At 49.2% G+C, this 18853-nt stretch overlaps 1 protein-coding gene across 2 annotated transcripts in view; it reads left to right on the plus strand.

Moving 5' to 3' along the window:
• Positions 1–18001, plus strand: part of LOC138786377 (coiled-coil domain-containing protein 80-like) — a 33338-nt gene extending 15337 nt beyond the window's left edge. For both annotated transcript variants that reach the window (XM_069963364.1, XM_069963365.1), the window contains 6 exons: positions 6787–6880; positions 8365–8517; positions 14866–14957; positions 15043–15083; positions 15208–15333; positions 15842–18001. In XM_069963364.1, coding sequence (XP_069819465.1) covers positions 6787–6880; positions 8365–8517; positions 14866–14957; positions 15043–15083; positions 15208–15333; positions 15842–15976 — 641 coding nt within the window. In that variant the 3' untranslated portion in view covers positions 15977–18001. The remainder of the gene's footprint in view (positions 1–6786; positions 6881–8364; positions 8518–14865; positions 14958–15042; positions 15084–15207; positions 15334–15841) is intronic.
• The last annotated feature ends 852 nt before the right edge of the window (positions 18002–18853 follow it).

The following is an 18853-nucleotide window of genomic DNA, read 5'->3' on the forward strand; positions in this document are numbered from 1 at the left end:
TCTGAACTTTAAAATCTTTTACCTTTATTTATTTATAGTTTTAGAAAAAAATCAACTCTATTCCAGGCTCAGGAGTGTATACGCACATGCACAGTATATGTATATGTTCCTCTGGCCACCCAGCCCCCAGCCCATCTCTTTCAACGGCCACTCCCCCTCCTCCCCCTACTGCTGCTAGCCTGTAGCCCCCTGCACCCTTCCCCAGCGGCACCCATGCTACACATCTCCATCACCCCACAAGGGAGCGGGGAGCAGTCTGAGCAATGAAGAGTAGGTGAGTGGATCGGCACAGCAGCCAGAGAATGATAATGCTGCTGTACCGAGGGCCGGAAAACCTCTGGGCTACTGGCCGCCTGCTCACCAATCAGCTCCCGAGTCAAGGAAGCCCCCAGCACCCTCCCCCAGCATAGGAAGGGTGCTGGGGGGATCCCTGACACAAGGACAGCTGCAGAGCCGCACAGTCTGGTCCACAGAGGGTTAAATGAATTTCCTATGTACCAGACTGTGCTCCCTTGGGGGAGGGAAGGAGGGGGAGGATTTACTTACCCTGCTGTCAGTGGCTGAGCAGGGACACTGCTTCAGCTGCTGATTGGCTGAGCTGACGCTGGATACATCCAATCAGCGGCTCCAGCTATGAAGAGGCAGAGCCTGGCAGACTTGTGTCTCAGTGTGCCAGGCTCTGCTGAAGATAGAAGACATCTGGGGTGGGTATCAATAGGGCCCCCCTTCTCCCCCCAGCACTGTGCCCATCCCAGCAAGGAAAGGGGGAAATTAACCCCTTCCTTGATGGAATGGGTATATTGTGACATCAATGTGGCCCCCATATAGTTAGTTGAGGATGCCATTCATGGGGTTAACATGGGGGCCTGATTGTTCAGCCTGGCACACAAAGGGTTAAGTATGGATGCCATGCAACCATATTTAACCACTTGTGTGCCAGTCTGTAAACAGCATCCTACTGTTAGGTGCAGAACACCTGTAACAATGATGGGTGTGCTGCTCCTGGCCTTTTTGTGTGTTTTTCCCTTTTGGTTTTCAGATATCGGTATCCTGTGGATTACGTCGGATTCGGTGGATTACGCCGATGACCAGCGTTGCTTTTTTTTTTATAAATAAAATGGTCAACGAAGGGTGGAGGGTGTTCTTTTTTAAATAAAACACTCTTCTCTATTGTGTCGTGTTTTATTAATCTTTACTTTATAGACTTAGTAGTAGAAGCCGTCTAATAGACGGAAGCCATTACTAAGTCAGGGCCTAGTGTTAGCCGGTATAAAATGGCTAACACTAATCCCCACCCTAATATTACCCCAGTACCCAATACCCAGAGCCGCGTGCCAGTGGTCCCGGAGCGTCCAATATGGTTCCTGGACTGGGCGGCAGCAGGCTGGTATTATTAGGCGAGGGCCTAAACCAATGGCCCTTCCCCCCCTGGTGTTACTAGGCTGCTGTTTGGATTGAAACCCGGCTGGTTATGGAAATTGGGGGAACCCTGCACATTTTTTTTTAAATTAATTATTTATTAAAAAAAAAACGCATAGGGTTCCCCCCCTTTCCATAACCAGCCGGGTTAAAGGGAACCATTCACCCCGTGACCCCCGGCAGAAACTGACACACAGTGACATAAAGGTCAATATACTTACCACATCGCTCCCGTCCCGCATCCCGTTGTTGACACGGAGAAATAAACGATTCTTCTTCTCGTGCCCATTATGGTTATGAGTGCCGCCGTGTCCGAAGTCCAGCCTTCTCCCCGCCTCCGACACTTGATTGACGCCGGGTCCTCTTCCTCCTCGTCTTCTTTCTTCTCGCCGGATCCCGCGCAGGCGCCGTGACAGTCGTTTTCGGCGCATGCGCAGTTCACAATTGAAGCCGCTCTGCAGCTTCACTGTTTACTGCGCGTGCGCCGATTGTCTCGAACACGTATCCTGTTTACCGCGCAGGTGCAGAAGAGGTGACGAGACCATCGCAACGGCGACTGCGCGGGAATTCGTCAGAAGACTGAAGACATCAATCAAGTTCCAGGAGGCGTGGATGGGCGGCGACGAGAAGAGGACCTCATGAATAAGTTGGACTCGTCCGTCGTTTCCTATGCATTGGACTCATCTGAGCTCATTACCATAATGGGCGGGAGAAGAAGAATCGGCGATTTCTCCGTGTCAACAACGGGATCCGGGACGGGACCGGGAGCGATGTGGTAAGTATATTGACCTTTATGTCACTGTATGTCAGTTTCTGCCGGGGGCCACGGGGTGAATGGTTCCCTTTAAAAACCAAACAGCAGCAGCCTAGTAATACCATGGTTGGAAGGGCCATTTGTTTTGGCCCTCCTTAGCCTAATATTACCAGCCTGCTGCTGCCCAGTCCAGGAGCGCCATATTTGATGCTCCGGGGCCACTGGCACCCGGCTCTTCCCAATACCCCTGGTGGCATTGGATACTGGTAATAATGGGGGGGGGGGGGGGTAGTGTTAGCCATTTTATACCGGCTAACACTAAGCCCCGACTTAGCAGTGGAAGCTGTCTGATAGATGGAATACATTACTAAGTCTGAAAGTAAAGAATAATAAAACACAACACAATAGAGAAAAGTATTTTATTTAATAAAGAAAAACCCCAACCCCTCGTTGACCATTTTATTTAAAAAACAAAACAAAACAAAAAAACAACGCTGGTCATCAGCGTAGTCCAACGAATCCGACGCAATCCACAGGATACAGATATCCGAAAAACAAAAGGGAAAAACACACAGAAAAAGGCCGGGAGCAGAACACCTATCAATGTGACAGGTGTTCTGCACCTTCCAGTAGGCATCATCTAAGCAGATGCTGCTTACAGACTGGCAAACAAGGGGTTAACCCTTTGTTCCAGACTGAACAATGTGGCCCCCAGGGGGTTAAGTAAGAATGAATTGCATCCTCAATTAACCTATGGGGGCCACATTGTTGTCACAATGTAACCATCCCAGCAAGGAAGGGGTTAATTTCTCCCCTTCCTTGCTGGGACGGGCACAGTGCTGGGGGAGAAGGGGGTTCCTTTTGATACTCACCCCAGACGTCTTCTATCTTCAGCAGAGCCTGGCACACTGAGATACAAGTCTGCCAGGTTCTGCCTCTTCATAGCTGGAGCCGCTGAATCAGCAGCCGGGACATTGATACAGCCCCTGATTGGCTGATGCTCCAGCTCAGTCAGCTCAGCCAATCAGCAGCTGAAGCAGTGTCCCTGCTCAGCCGCTGACAACGGACAGAAGACTGGAGGGTAAGTAAACCCTACCCCTCCTTCCCTCCCCCCAACGGAGCCCAGTCTGGTCCACAGGGGGTTCATTTAACCAAGCTTAGGAAGGGTGCTGGGGGATCCTTGACGCAGGAGCTGATAGGTGAGCAGAGGGCTGGCAGCGCAGGGGGGCGGCAGTGCAGGGGGCGGCAGCGCAGGGGGCCGACAGTTCAGGGGTATTCCCCTGGGCTGCCGGTCCTCAGTACAGCAGCACTATAAGCCTGCAGATGCCCCTGCTCCCCACTACTGCTGCTGGCTGTGGGATCAGCCTCATGGCCCCCGTCACCCTTACCAGCGGCTTCTATGCTTTTATGCCAGGGGCCGGGTGGCATCAGGCAGCAGGTGCGATCCCTCAGCCATCACCAGTAGCGGGGAGCAGGGGCAGCTGGAGGCTGATAGTGCTGGGGCATGGAGTGTCAGAGCCCACCCATGCTCCCGCCCACACAGACCACAGAGAGGAGATCTCAGGAGTCCTGCAGGCTGCATCCAGCTCTCCTCCAGTGTGCTCAGCACGGGCACTGCTCTCTCCCAGCACAGGAATCCTCAGCTCTGCCGGGGCGGCTCTCTCCACCTAGCTGGCGGCTCCGGACGCTGCACATACTGCACAGCATCCGGAATGTAATTTACATACCCCCGAATGTAATATATACAGTATACACCCGAATATAATATACATATACCCCAGTAATATACAGTATACAGACCCGTATGTAATATATACACTTCCTAATAGATATATACTATACACCCCAATGGAATATATATAAACCCAAATATAATATATATATATATATACACCCGAATGTAATATATACACCCCCAAATGTAATATATACACACCCGAATGTAATATATATACACCTGAATGTAATATATACACAGCCGAATGTAATATATATACACCCGAATGTAATATATACACCCCCGAATTCAATATATACCCCCCAAATTTAATATATACCCCCCAAATGTAATATATCTTCACCCGAATGTAATATATACACACCCGAATGTAATATATATACACCCGAATGTAATATATACACCCTCAAATGTAATATATACACCCCCGAATTCAATATATACCCCCCAAATTTAATATATACCCCCCAAATAAAATATATCTTCACCCGAATGTAATATATATACACCCGAATGTAATATATACACCCTCGAATTCAACATATACCCCCCAAATTTAATATATACCCCCCAAATGTAATATATCTTCACCCGAATGTAATATATATACACCCGAATGTAATATATACACAGCCGAATTTAATATATATATACACCCGAATGTAATATATACACCCCCAAATGTACTATATATACACCCGAATGTAATATATACACCCCCAAATGTACTATATATACACCCGAATGTAATATATACACCCCCAAATGTAATATATATACACCCGAATGTAATATATATACACCCGCATATAATATATATACACCTGAATGTAATATATATACACCCGCATATAATATATATTGTGAGACACTGAAGGGGTTAATCCTGGACGGTCGCTATGTTTCGCCTGGGTTCAGCTATTACACCTACTAGGACTGAGGGAAGTTCATGTCTCACTATCTGAGAAATGGAAAAATCAGGGATGTGATGGGATCTCCAGCAAAGGTAACTGCAGGGGATGTATTGATAAAGTGTGTTTGGGCCCGGTTTTTAGGAATGGATGGGAGGCTTGGTAGTGGGGCAGGAATGGATGGCAGGCTTGGTAGTGTGGCAGGAATGGATGGCAGGCTTGGTAGTGGGGCAGGAATGGATGGCAGGCTCGGTAGTGGGGCAGGAATGGATGGCAGGCTTGGTAGTGGGGCAGGAATGGATGGCAGGCTTGGTAGTAGGGCAGGAATGGATGGCAGGCTTGGTAGTAGGGCAGGAATGGATGGCAGGCTTGGTAGTGGGGCAGGAATGGATGGCAGGCTTGGTAGTGGGGCAGGAATGGATGGCAGGCTTGGTAGTGGGGCAGGAATGGATGGCAGGCTTGGTAGTAGGGCAGGAATGGATGGCAGGCTTGGTAGTAGGGCAGGAATGGATGGCAGGCTTGGTAGTGGGGCAGGAATGGATGGCAGGCTTGGCAGTAGGGCAGGAATGGATGGCAGGCTTGGTAGTGGGGCAGGAATGGATGGCAGGCTCGGTAGTGGGGCAGGAATGGATGGCAGGCTCGGTAGTGGGGCAGCAATGGATGGCAGGCTCGGTAGTGGGGCAGGAATGGATGGCAGGCTTGGCAGTAGGGCAGGGATGGATGGCAGGCTTGGTAGTGGGGCAGGAATGGATGGCAGGCTTGGTAGTGTGGCAGGAATGGATGGCAGGCTTGGCAGTAGGGCAGGAATGGATGGCAGGCTTGGTAGTGGGGCAGGAATGGATGGCAGGCTCGGTAGTGGGGCAGGAATGGATGGCAGGCTCGGTAGTGGGGCAGCAATGGATGGCAGGCTCGGTAGTGGGGCAGGAATGGATGGCAGGCTTGGCAGTAGGGCAGGGATGGATGGCAGGCTTGGTAGTGGGGCAGGAATGGATGGCAGGCTTGGTAGTGGGGCAGGAATGGATGGCAGGCTTGATAGTGGGGCAGGAATGGATGGCAGGTTTGGCAGTGGGGCAGGAATGGATGGCAGGCTTGGTAGTGGGGCAGGAATGGATGGCAGGCTTGGCAGTAGGGCAGGGATGGATGGCAGGCTTGGTAGTGGGGCAGGAATGGATAGCAGATTTGGTAGTGGGGCAGGAATGGATGGCAGGCTTGGTAGTAGGGCAGAAATGGATGGCAGGCTTGGTAGTGGGGCAGGAATGGATGGCAGGCTTTGTAGTGGGGCAGGAATGGATAGCAGATTTGGTAGTGGGGCAGGAATGGATGGCAGGCTTGGCAGTCGGGCTGTCCATACCACTCCCTGCACTCCAGATATTGTTTGGCGTCGGGCAGCACAGGTGCTCGGGCTGGATCATCATCAGCTCCATATTGTGTTGCAGAGCCATGGACAGAGGGGGGCCGGGGGCAGCTGGGTGTGCGGGAGGGCGGCAGCCTCAGGAGAAGCCGTATACCTGACCAAGGTAAAACACTGGACTGTATATAATAGGTTATGTTTGTGCGACTGCAGCTAGTCGTAGTGTATAGACAGGGCCGGCTGCTGTTAGTTAGTGCTGGACAAGCAGAGGTTATTTTGTGTTCTGCCTAAAGCCAAAGCTGTTTATTTGTTTTCTTGTATTGGATAATAAACGCAGGCAAAGCCGGGACTTGGACTTCATTCGTTTGAGCCTGTTGACTGCTGTTCACACTGCAATCCTGCACTCTACTGAGCAAATCCCTCTACAATATACAGCCGAATGTAATAATATAATTAATGTAAAATTGTAGAATCTATTCAGTCATTTATTAGGATCCCAGAATGCTGCCATGTCCTGCCGGGATGTCTTTGTGTTGATGCTGTGAACGTCCTGTAATTGCCTTCTCTGTGTTTCTTGCTTCCATGCTTGGTCTATAATGTGATCACTCTACAGAAAACACCCAAGGAAAACGGAGATCCCAAGGGAACACACGGGACGATTGTGCCGGGAAGAAAAAGGGAAAACCTTGTAAGACGTCAACAACGAGGTATGTACCGCGCAGCGACTGGTACCAGGGCTTTATGGGGTCCGGGCCCCAGAGTATCACAACCCCCACTCTGCACCCCATTCCCGGCTATGGTTATAGGGGGGTTATGGCGGAGCACAAGGTACAGGTGCTGTGGGGAAATGAGCACAGAGCCCAACACTTAACCAGGAGGTGACTTTTACTTTGGAACGTCCGTGCAATCCAGGTTACTGTAGGTAACAGCTCACTAGGTGCAGGTATAGGTGACAGCGGTGCTTGAGGTAGTGACCTGAGATAGGGTAGAAGAAGGGTAGGTATAGGGGCCATCTTGAGGACCTTACCTATGTAGTAGTGTTCTCTGCCGGGATTGTGTAGAGTGTACTGCAGTGGAGAATCCTTTCTCTCATGGTTAGACCGCCTTTTGCCAAAACAGTTCAGTGACTGCCAGTTTGGGTAGTACGGGGCCCCAGGCCTATAAAACTGCAAAGCTAACTCCTCAAAACTCCCCAAGATAGCTGTGCGTAGTTAAGAAGGATACGTCAGCTTAGGCTCTTTGTCCTACTGGGGATGAGTCTCTTGACTTTGTAGACTGTCCTAAGCTTGTAGACAGATCTGGAACTATCCTGAAGGCTCTGGAACTGTGTCTCTGTCCCACACCAATTCCTTTACTGACTAGAAGACCCTGGGTCCTGGCCTAAGCCAGCTGTAAACTGCAGCAGGAACTCTATCTGTGTGTAACTCCTCACATGTAATTCCTCACTGAAGACAAAGAGACCTCCCACCAGGAGCTGACAAACCTCTTATAGGGGTGACCGGGTCTAGCCTCCTATTGGTGGGGAGTGCCAGAGAAAGGAGAGGGAAGAGGTGTAACAGGTGGGTTGTCTGTGAGGTACCGACACTAGTGATTGGTCAAACAGAACAGCAGTTAACCCTTTTCCTTCAGCTGTGCTTACAGTTCAGACAGAGGAGAGTGAGACCCCAAGTGGTGACAGTGTAAAATGCACCCATCATCCCAGAGTGTGACACCTGACAGGGTTACTTGGACACTTATATAACCCGTCTTAGAGGGTCGGTGTCCCTACGTTTCAGGCATGTTGCTGGGATATCCTCATCTACATCAGTCCTGAAGCTTTCCCCTCCCTGTTACCAATCCTTTATTTGGATCATCAGAATATACAGAATTTTCACCATTTGCTACAATGCTGGGAGTGCTACTGCAGCCAATGGCCCCGCCCCCTGGACGCTGAACCGATAAGGACTTGCCGCCATCTTTGACATAATCTCCTACAGTAACGAGTATATACTGATGTATCTGCCAGGAGAAGAAGTGCCTGATGGGTGTCAAATACTATAAGCCAAACTTGTATGGACTGAATACAGTAATACTCCCTGCGTGCGGCGCCCCCCTCAGGTCGGACCATGGAGTCTCCATAAGGTTAGTGGTATGGGCTGTGATAGAATAATAATGGTAACATTCATGTATTGTATATTTGCTCCTTTTCCAGGAAACCTTATTCTACAACAACAACAACAACAACAACATCTACAACAATAACAACATCTACATCTACAACAATAACAACAACAACACCTACATCTACAACTACAAAACCTACAACATCTACATCAATAATAACAACAAGAGCCGGAATCTCCAGGTAAGTGACTATAATATTTTTATTATTATTGGCTTCTAGATAGATATGTGTTATATGTCTGGGATTCCCGGTGTACAGCGCCCTCTTCAGGTCAGGGGACATGATCTCTATAGGTCAGGTTCTCCATGGAGCTTGGGTCAGGATCTCCATGGAGCTGGGGTCAGGGGTCAGAGGACACGATCTCTATAGGACTGGGGTCAGGATCTCCATAGAGCTGGGGTCAGGGGTCAGGATCTCCATAGATCTGGGGTCAGGGTTCAAAGTTTGGGTTCTCTTTTTCCTGGTTATTTTGTTGATCCGTACTTTGGGTTGTCATCTTGTTTCATCTGTAGACATCTCTGGCTTGAGGAATTATACTCCCAAACTATGACATGACCCCCCACTATAATACTCCCCCATGATCCCTGCACAGCTGGGCTGAGGGTTTGGTGCAGTGTGCAAGGATCCTCTTTCTCCTCTATAATTCTGTGCATTGGAGCTCGGTATTTTTCCAACTTCTTATTGTCTCCTATGTCCATAGAACATTTTCCTAGGAACACTGATGGTCTCTGAGATGTCTTCCATCTTCACCATGTCCTTCTCTGATCACTGTTCTTATCAGTGTTTCTCTGTGATGGGCACATAGACAGAGGGTCTGCGGTCTGTAGAGTCTTTCGTGGATCTTCCCATGGTCTAGGGTCAACTGCCCCCGTGTTATATTGGCCAGAAGTGGTCTCTTCTCTAAACAATTCTTCTCCAGTGTTTCTCTAAGTTGGACCCAGGGACAGAGGGTCTGCAGTCTGTAAAGTCTACTGTGGATCTCCTATAGTGTTTTACTCCAAAACGTTGTTTGCATCATGGCACAGATCACACTGAGCTCTTCTGTATGGCACTGTTCACACTGTTCCAACAACAGAACATAGGACAGGTATGAGCCCTGACCAGCGGCCAACACCAGAAGATAGGACAGCTATGGGCCCTGACCGGCGGCAAACACCAGAACATAGGACAGGTATGGGCCCTAACCAGCGGCCAACACCAGAACATAGGACAGCTATGGGCCCTGACCAGCGGCAAACACCAGAACATAGGACAGGTATGGGCCCTAACCAGCGGCCAACACCAGAACATAGGACAGGTATGAGCCCTGACCAGCGTCCAACACCAGAACATAGGACAGGTATGGGCCCTGACCAGCGTCCAACACCAGAACATAGGACATGTATGGGCCCTGACCAGCGGCAAACACCAGAACATAGGACAGGTATGGGCCCTAACTAGCGGCCAACACCGGAACATAGGACAGGTATGAGCCCTGACCAGCGGCCAACACCAGAACATAGGACAGGTATGAGCCCTGACCGGCGGCCAACACCGGGACATAGGACAGGTATGGGTCCTGACCAGTGGCCAACACCAGAACATAGGACATGTATGAGCCCTGACCGGCGGCCAACACCAGGACATAGAACAGGTATGAGTCCTGACCAGTGGCCAACACCGGGACATAGGACAGGCATGAGCCCTGACCGGCGGCCAACACCGGAACATAGGACAGGTATGAGCCCTGACCGGCGGCCAACACCGGAACATAGGACAGGTATGAGCCCTGACCAGCGGCCAACACCGGAACATAGGACATGTATGAGCCCTGACCAGCGGCCAACACTGGAACATAGAACAGGTATGAGCCCTGACCAGCGGCCAACACCGGAACATAGGATAGGTATGAGCCCTGACCAGCGGCCAACACCGGAACATAGGACAGGTATGAGCCCTGACTAGCGGCTAACACAGAACATAGGACAGGTATGAGCCCTGACCAGTGGCCAACACTGGAACATAGAACAGGTATGAGCCCTGACCAGCGGCCAACACCGGAACATAGGACAGGTATGAGCCCTAACCAGCGGCCAACACCGGGACATAGGACAGGTATGAGCCCTGACCAGCGGCCAACACCAGAACATAGGACAGGTATGGGCCCTGACCAGCAGCCAACACCAGAACATAGGACATGTATGAGCCCTAACCAGTGACCAACACCGGAACATAGGACAGGTAAGAGCCCTGACCAGCGTCCAACACCAGAACATAGGACAGGTATGGGCCCTGACCAGCGGCAAACACCAGAACATAGGACAGGTATGGGCCCTAACCAGCGGCCAACACCGGAACATAGGACAGGTATGAGCCCTGACCAGCGGCCAACACCAGAACATAGGACAGGTATGAGCCCTCACCGGCGGCCAACACCGGGACATAGGACAGGTATGGGTCCTGACCAGTGGCCAACACCAGAACATAGGACATGTATGAGCCCTGACCGGCGACCAACACCGGGACATAGGACAGGTAAGAGCCCTGACCAGTGGCCAACACCAGAACATAGGACAGGTATGGGCCCTGACCAGCGGCCAACACCAGAACATAGGACATGTATGAGCCCTAACCAGTGACCAACACCGGAACATAGGACAGGTAAGAGCCCTGACCAGCGTCCAACACCAGAACATAGGACAGGTATGGGCCCTGACCAGCGGCAAACACCAGAACATAGGACAGGTATGGGCCCTAACTAGCGGCCAACACCGGAACATAGGACAGGTATGAGCCCTGACCAGCGGCCAACACCAGAACATAGGACAGGTATGAGCCCTGACCGGCGGCCAACACCGGGACATAGGACAGGTATGGGTCCTGACCAGTGGCCAACACCAGAACATAGGACATGTATGAGCCCTGACCGGCGGCCAACACCAGGACATAGAACAGGTATGAGTCCTGACCAGTGGCCAACACCGGGACATAGGACAGGTATGAGCCCTGACCAGCGGCCAACACCGGAACATAGGACAGGTATGAGCCCTGACCGGCGGCCAACACCGGAACATAGGACAGGTATGAGCCCTGACCAGCGGCCAACACCGGAACATAGGACATGTATGAGCCCTGACCAGCGGCCAACACTGGAACATAGAACAGGTATGAGCCCTGACCAGCGGCCAACACCGGAACATAGGATAGGTATGAGCCCTGACCAGCGGCCAACACCGGAACATAGGACAGGTATGAGCCCTGACTAGCGGCTAACACAGAACATAGGACAGGTATGAGCCCTGACCAGTGGCCAACACTGGAACATAGAACAGGTATGAGCCCTGACCAGCGGCCAACACCGGAACATAGGACAGGTATGAGCCCTAACCAGCGGCCAACACCGGGACATAGGACAGGTATGAGCCCTAACCAGCGTCCAACACCGGAACATAGGACAGGTATGATTCCTAACCAACGGCCAACACCGGAACATAGGACAGGTATGAGCCCTGACCAGTGGCCAACACCAGAACATAGGACAGGTATGGGCCCTGACCAGCGGCCAACACCGGAACATAGGACATGTATGAGCCCTGACCAGTGGCCAACACCAGAACATAGGACAGGTATGGGCCCTGACCAGCGGCCAACACCGGGACATAGGACAGGCATGAGCCCTGACCAGCGGCCAACACCGGAACATAGGACAGGTATGATTCCTAACCAGCGGCCAACACCGGAACATAGGACAGGTATGATTCCTAACCAGCGGCCAACACCAGAACAAAGGACAGGTATGGGCCCTGACCAGCGGCAAACACCAGAACATAGGACAGGTATGGGCCCTAACCAGCGGCCAGGCTCCCAGAAAGAACTCTCCTCTCTGACTGTTGCTCTGTCTGACTTCTGTAGAAACACTCCGGAAAAGAACCCCTTTACCTCAGGATATTGAGGTGACACTTGGTTAGCTGTGATTGGCTCAGGATAATGAGGTGACACTTGGTTAGTTGTGATTGGCTCAGAATAATGAGGTGACACTTGGTTAGCTCTGATTGGCTCAGGATAATGAGCAGACACTTGGTTAGCTCTAATTGGCTCAGGATAATTAGGAGACCTGTGATGGGTCCCTTGGGCTCTTGTCACGGTAGTCCTGAGTGGAAATTGACCCACCTGGACTATCGCTACCGCCACACACAGAAAGGGGAAAAATAACCCAAGGTGTGTAGCGGACGTTTATAGGTGCTGGTGCTGATGTAAGGAAGACTGAGTCCCAGTAAAATAAATAGAACAGCTTTACTGTACAGTCTCTTGGAAATAAAAAAAACACTTTGGCAGTAGATAGTTTATCTTGTTACAAACTTTAGTGCTTCACTGGATCTCTGCTGAAAGATACTTGTAATTGCTGAATACAATAAAGGTAGTTGTAGGGGTACTGACCACCTTCTGCCCTACAGTGTCGAGTTACCCGTCCTAATAGGGTGACACAAGCCCCAGCCGTGGACAGCACAGACCATGTGGTACATTAACAATAGTAACCCTTTACTTACTTCAGCTAAAAAATAATATATAAAATATTGAGGTGTAACCTCACACTAGCGCGACACTTAGTTATGCTGCTGTTTGTCAGAAAAATGAACACCCGTCAGTTCATTAGGGGTTAAAAGTAACTATATAGGGATAATGACAGTAAGCGCAATATTAGGCAATCTTAGGTAGTGTGTTATACTGTGCGTTAGGTATAATTCAATTAGTTACCTGGTATGATGCTGCTCGTGGTTTGTGATGTTTGCTGTAGATCCAATATATGCGTCTATGGTACGTTCTTTAAAAATGCAACAGAATGATGAGTGTAACCTCCGCTGGAGGTGCCCCGGCCGGCGGCACTACTCCGCCGTTGGCTACGTAGGTGGTGGCAGTTTAAAAAATATTTTCCCGGGAGTCGAGTGACGTCACTGCTGGTACGGGTGCTTAAAGAGGCAAAAAAGGTAATCTACGCGTTTCAGCAACAATATCGGTTGCCCTCGTCAACATATAACAAGGTTTAAAAGGAACAATGACACCTAGTGGTGAAACTAGAGAATACTACCTTAATCACTACTGAACTGAAGAGATAACTTTGCGACAGGTGCCTAGGGCACTTAACTGTAGGACACCACACTGTCTAAACTTGACTCACTGCAGAACGCAGGACTTGAGTTTAAGGCATGAAACTGTAGCGATGACCCTCAGAGCAAGGGCAGGTAGATTCTCCTCTGGTGGCCTAACACTGCCTACAGGAACACAGGAGCAGCAGTAAAGGTTTGGGCACTGGCCCAGCAGCCAGGCCCCGGAAAGCGACTCTCTGGCTCTTGATACAGCTAAAGTAACAGCAGGAAACTGGTACAGAGGAACCCTGACCTTCTGGTCCTTCCCTAACCACCTTACTCTACTACAGGGAAGCTGTCCCATTGGTGGAGGTGACCTGAGGGAACTTGGTCCAGGATTGGAAAGGAGATATGGGGAAACTTTAGTCAAGGCCCTGATTGGCCGGGAGAAAGGAAATACACGTTCAGCCTAATTGTAAGCTGTGATAGGCTGCCCGGGGAATAACCTCAGACAGAGCGGCTCCTCAAGCAGGTGGTGGAGAGAGTTCATGCTAATGTCATGTACACAGTTCAACTGTTAATAGACTGCAGCATATCCTCACTGTAAGTGAATGGAACCTCAGGCTAGGACACAGTATACACTGTATTACATCCTTCATCACACGCAGGACCCTTTAGAGGCTCAATAAAGAGGAGAGTTGTGCCTCCATACACAGACTGTAGTATAACAGTTAAGGCTTTTTGTAGGACAATACAGTATTTTTAGTTGCCACTAATTCTGTTACCAATTAGATCTCCCCCAGAGTATGAGCGACATTGCGGATGGGATAGTCACAGACTGATGCAGAACATTTCGGTGGTGCCATCTATTAGCAGATAGGTATCGGCACTACAACAAGAGATGACACGTCCACAATGCACTAGAACACAGAGACCCTTTCAGCACCAAGAATTACATTTTATTAAAATGAAATAAATTTGTCGCTTGGACACAGACTGAAGTAACCGTCCTGCCTTAAATGCTTCTAGTGGAACAATGGGATCCTTTTTGGTGGCAGTACAAGCAGTAAGATAGGTGTAAAACAATCTGTGATGCCACGTCCCTAACGTCCGTTCTATCAGCACCAGGATTATTTTGTGGCTGCCTCCCTAACACACTGACCTGTAGCTTTCTCTCTCCGACAATGTGTCTATTGTGTTCTCTTCAGGATGAAACACACTCACTAACAGTAATCTGTCTAGATGTCTAGATTCTGTGTTTTACCGTCTCTCGTTCTCTGTCTGATGTTCTCTCCCTGCATATGGCAGAACTCTACATTATCATCCATGGTTTTAGAGTGGGATCCCACACAGCTCATGAGGGTGGGTTACATGATGGATGACATATATTCTTGTGTCTGTGCAGTATATATACATAGCAGTCTGATATTTCCTACATATTACCATGTGACCTCTTCTCCCTCAGGGCCGCCATCTTTGTTCCGTTATCCATATTTCTGGTCCTCTTGGTTCTTCTCGCTGCTTTTATCCTGCAGAGATTTTATCACCGGCCCCAATGTAAGACTTTTCCAGTTGTGTCTATGTGACTGGGGACCCGATATCTTCTTGAGCCTAATACTAAATGCCTTCATATTTTTTCCAGGGTGGAGAAGACTCAAAAGAGGAAATAAGGACACAGTGCAGGTAACTTACCTACAAGATGTCTGGAACCGTCATGGTGGCCATGTACACAGGAGGGAGCTATAGTCTTGCTCTTTGTTCCTCATCTACCACTTTCCTCACCCTCATTTGTGTTGTTTCTCGTAAGATGAAGCCCGGGAGTAACTCTGCCACCATCTACACCACGGCCGGACATCCACAAGGCAACGATGAGCCAGGGCCGTCTCCACAAACTGGACATATCTACCAGGAGATTTCTGATGTCCCTGTGACGGTGAGTCCAACACAAAGGATATTACCGATTCTTCCCCTCACTGGTGTAGACAGTCCCTCTAGGTGACACGAGAGGTGGTGCCCATAAGGATCAACAGCTATAGATATAGTAAGAAGAAGCGCTCGGCACTCACCATGTAGTATAAGTCCATTTTATAAAATGCCCGGTGATGGATAAAATATGGAGGACTCGCCACCTTCACTGAGGCCGTTCCGTTTGTATCGCACTTTGTCAGAGCCTCATGGGAAGTAGGTGTCACCCAGTTACGTCAAGACAGTCCACCAAGTACAGGAAATATAATCCTATTCTCCTGACCACAAACCTGTAATTTTTATTGCATATTGTGTTTTAACCACTTTATGTCCAGTCTGGTCTCCGGATTTGCCTCATAGACATTTCATAGTCAATCCATCGTGAGCACCGCCCCATGGCTGATAACATTAGTAATATGTCTAGATAGTGGTCGACATGAAGGTCGCTGAATGACGTGTGAACCATCTCATTTCAGGCTCCAGACTCCTCGTACTCCACCATTGGGCTTCCATATCGGGAGCAGAAGACACCAGATCAGCAGCCGGCAGAAGGACAGTATAGTCTTCTAGGATTACCCACCGGTGACGCACAACAGCAGGGCCAGGTATAAACGATGAGACCTTCACTGGCTGCTGTTGACGGATCCTGCAATAAAGGGGTTCTATGGGGTATTTCTAAAAACTCCCACAGCGTTGACTTTTCTAGATGTTCTACGTTCTATATACACTTTTATTTCCAGCCAGACACATGGCGGCTCTGCCTTCTTTTCCACTGATTCTTGTCCCTTCCAGTAAATATGATGTCACAGGATGAGTCATCAGGTGGCCGGAGCAGACATCCCTCCCACTGGCTGGCTGGACTCCTACAAGAAGGTGGAGCTAATCTGAGCCCAGTGGAAGCTGCAGTAGTAGGGGCAGATTGGTGTGGAGTAGTGATGAACGAACATCCCGATATTCGGTTCGGATCCCAAACACAAACATAAAAGAAAATGATCATGATCGGTTCCTGTTCGCCAAACATTCACGAACAAATAATGAACGTACAGTAGAAGCGCACATTTCGGTCTACACACAACATTCTAATCCCTACTTAGTCCGCTCTCCCTCCTTACACTGACAATTTCACAACGTTCTAAGCCCTACTCAGTCAGCTCTCCCTCCCTACACTGCCAATTTCACAATGTTCTAAGCCTCACTCGGTCAGCTCTCCCTCGCTACACTGACAATTTCAAAACATTCTAAGCCCCACTCGGTCAGCTCTCCCTCGCTACACTGACAATTTCAAAACATTCTAAGCCTCACTCGGTCAGCTCTCCCTCCCTACACTGACAATTTCACAATGTTCTAAGCCCCACTCGGTCAGCTCTCTCTCCCTACACTGACAATTTCACAATGTTCTAAGCCCTACTCAATCCGCTCTCCCTCCCTACACTGACAATTTCGCAACGTTCTAAGCCTCACTCGGTCAGCTCTCCCTCCCTACACTGACAATTTCACAATGTTCTAAGCCCTACTCGGTCATCTCTCCCTCCCTGAACTGACTAACTACCACTGTGAAGGTTGCTGTCTAACTACATTCAGATGCTGTCCCTGCTCGCTTCACTCTCCCTACTGAATGGCTCAAGAATCAGGAAAGACTGTGAGTAAATTCGCCTCAGTGTACGTAACTTACGTAATGATGCTAATTGTACAGCCAATCACAGTAATGCCAGTAGTGAACATGGCTACTACATTACCTGATGGGCCTTTCCGTTCCCGCACCTTCATTGGCTCTTTCAAACTGGTGGGAGGAAACTTAGCACATAACAAGATAAACGTTTGCATGTTCTAAAGTGATCGTTATAACCATTTAGACCATAGAACAAATTGTCCGTGATCGGCAAAAACAAACAATTAGCGTCATGTTGGTACAAATATACAATATTTACGACCATGTTTGCTCATCAGTAGTGTGGAGGAGGCCAGGGGTAACTACCTTTGGGTGGCTCAGTGGGTAGTGGTGTCACCTTACAGCACTGGAGCTCTGGGACCAAATCCTTCCATGGACAACATCTCCCCAACGTCTCATGGGTTTTATCCCACACCCCAAAACATGGTGATAGGTGGGAGGTCTCTGCTTGTAAGTGCAACATGGTAAAGAATCCCCCATTGTTTAAGCTCCGCCCATGATTGATGAAACCCCACCCCCTGCAGATACCGACTGGTATAAAATCAAGGTCACCAATCTACATGTACTTGGTTCCACGTGTCAATGGACACTGACATGGCTCTTGGTGAGGAGAACACCACTCAGTCTCAAGAGGTTCTTGTAGAGTCCACTAGATACCTGCTCCACCCCTTTGATGTCCTCATTCTTCCATAAGCTGAGCCCTATGGGGATTGTATATAGCCGGATGAGTTGTGTTTTTTAATGGCACTATCTTACTTTTTAGGTTAGAAACATAGAAACATAAAAGACCACTGGGTCCATCTAGTCGCCCTTTTAGTATCTCCTTTCTTATTCTCTTAGGATAGATGTACTGTATGTATAGGGTTGTGGTTACGTTCAGGGTTATGTTTACTTTTAGGGTCATGCTTATGTTTAGTGTCATGTTTACAGGTTGTGTGCATGGGGGGGGGTGTTTTTACGGACAAAACAATACAATAAAAATAAAATATTTTACCACTTTCTAAGATCGAGAACATTTCTCTTTTTTTGCTGTCGGAGATATTGGAAGGTTCGTCAATCACTAATTCTGTTACAGATGAAGCCGCTTCTGATCTTAAATTATCTCTATTGAGAGCAATGTCACACTGAGGCGATGTTCACAAACAGGATTTTTTCCCAGGACTTTTTAACCAAAACCAGGAGTGGATGGAAAACACAGGACGGCTATGTTCCCACACTGAGTGGATGGCCGTCATTTACTGGCAAATGTCCCTTGTTTTAAAGTAACAGCAATTATTTGCCAGTAAATGACGGCCATCCACTCAGTTTCGGCAGTGTGTGAGCATAGCCGTCCTGTGTTATCCATCCACTCCTGGTTTTGGTTGAAAAATACTGAGCATATCTTGTGTGGGAACATAGCCTCACAGTGAAAATCAAATAAAAATCTGGTTTTACGCCATTAGGCTATGTTCACACCTATGTATATTTTCGTAAAACTACGGCCATTGTTGCCGATTGCATCAACGGCCATGATTAATACGAAAATATACGTGACGTTGCCGCCTATGGAATCCCGGCCGGAGTGTATACACATAGGGGGGGTTTTACGAAGCGTACGCCAGAGGAAGATTCGGCCCTTCTCCCTGGCGTACACCTCCCGTACGCCCAGCTCGCCCGATGGGCGGGCTGGCGGAGCTTGCGGGGGCGTGATAAGGCGGAGAGGAGGCGTGGCCTCCTCCCGCGCCACATTTATCATGATTTACGTCTGCTCACAGGCGTAAATTATGATCCAAATCTACAACTGCTGAAAGCTGCTGGAAGCAGGTATAGATTTCGTACG

The sequence above is a fragment of the Dendropsophus ebraccatus genome, chromosome 3, assembly GCF_027789765.1.
Source record: "Dendropsophus ebraccatus isolate aDenEbr1 chromosome 3, aDenEbr1.pat, whole genome shotgun sequence".
NCBI classification, from domain to species: domain Eukaryota; kingdom Metazoa; phylum Chordata; class Amphibia; order Anura; family Hylidae; genus Dendropsophus; species Dendropsophus ebraccatus.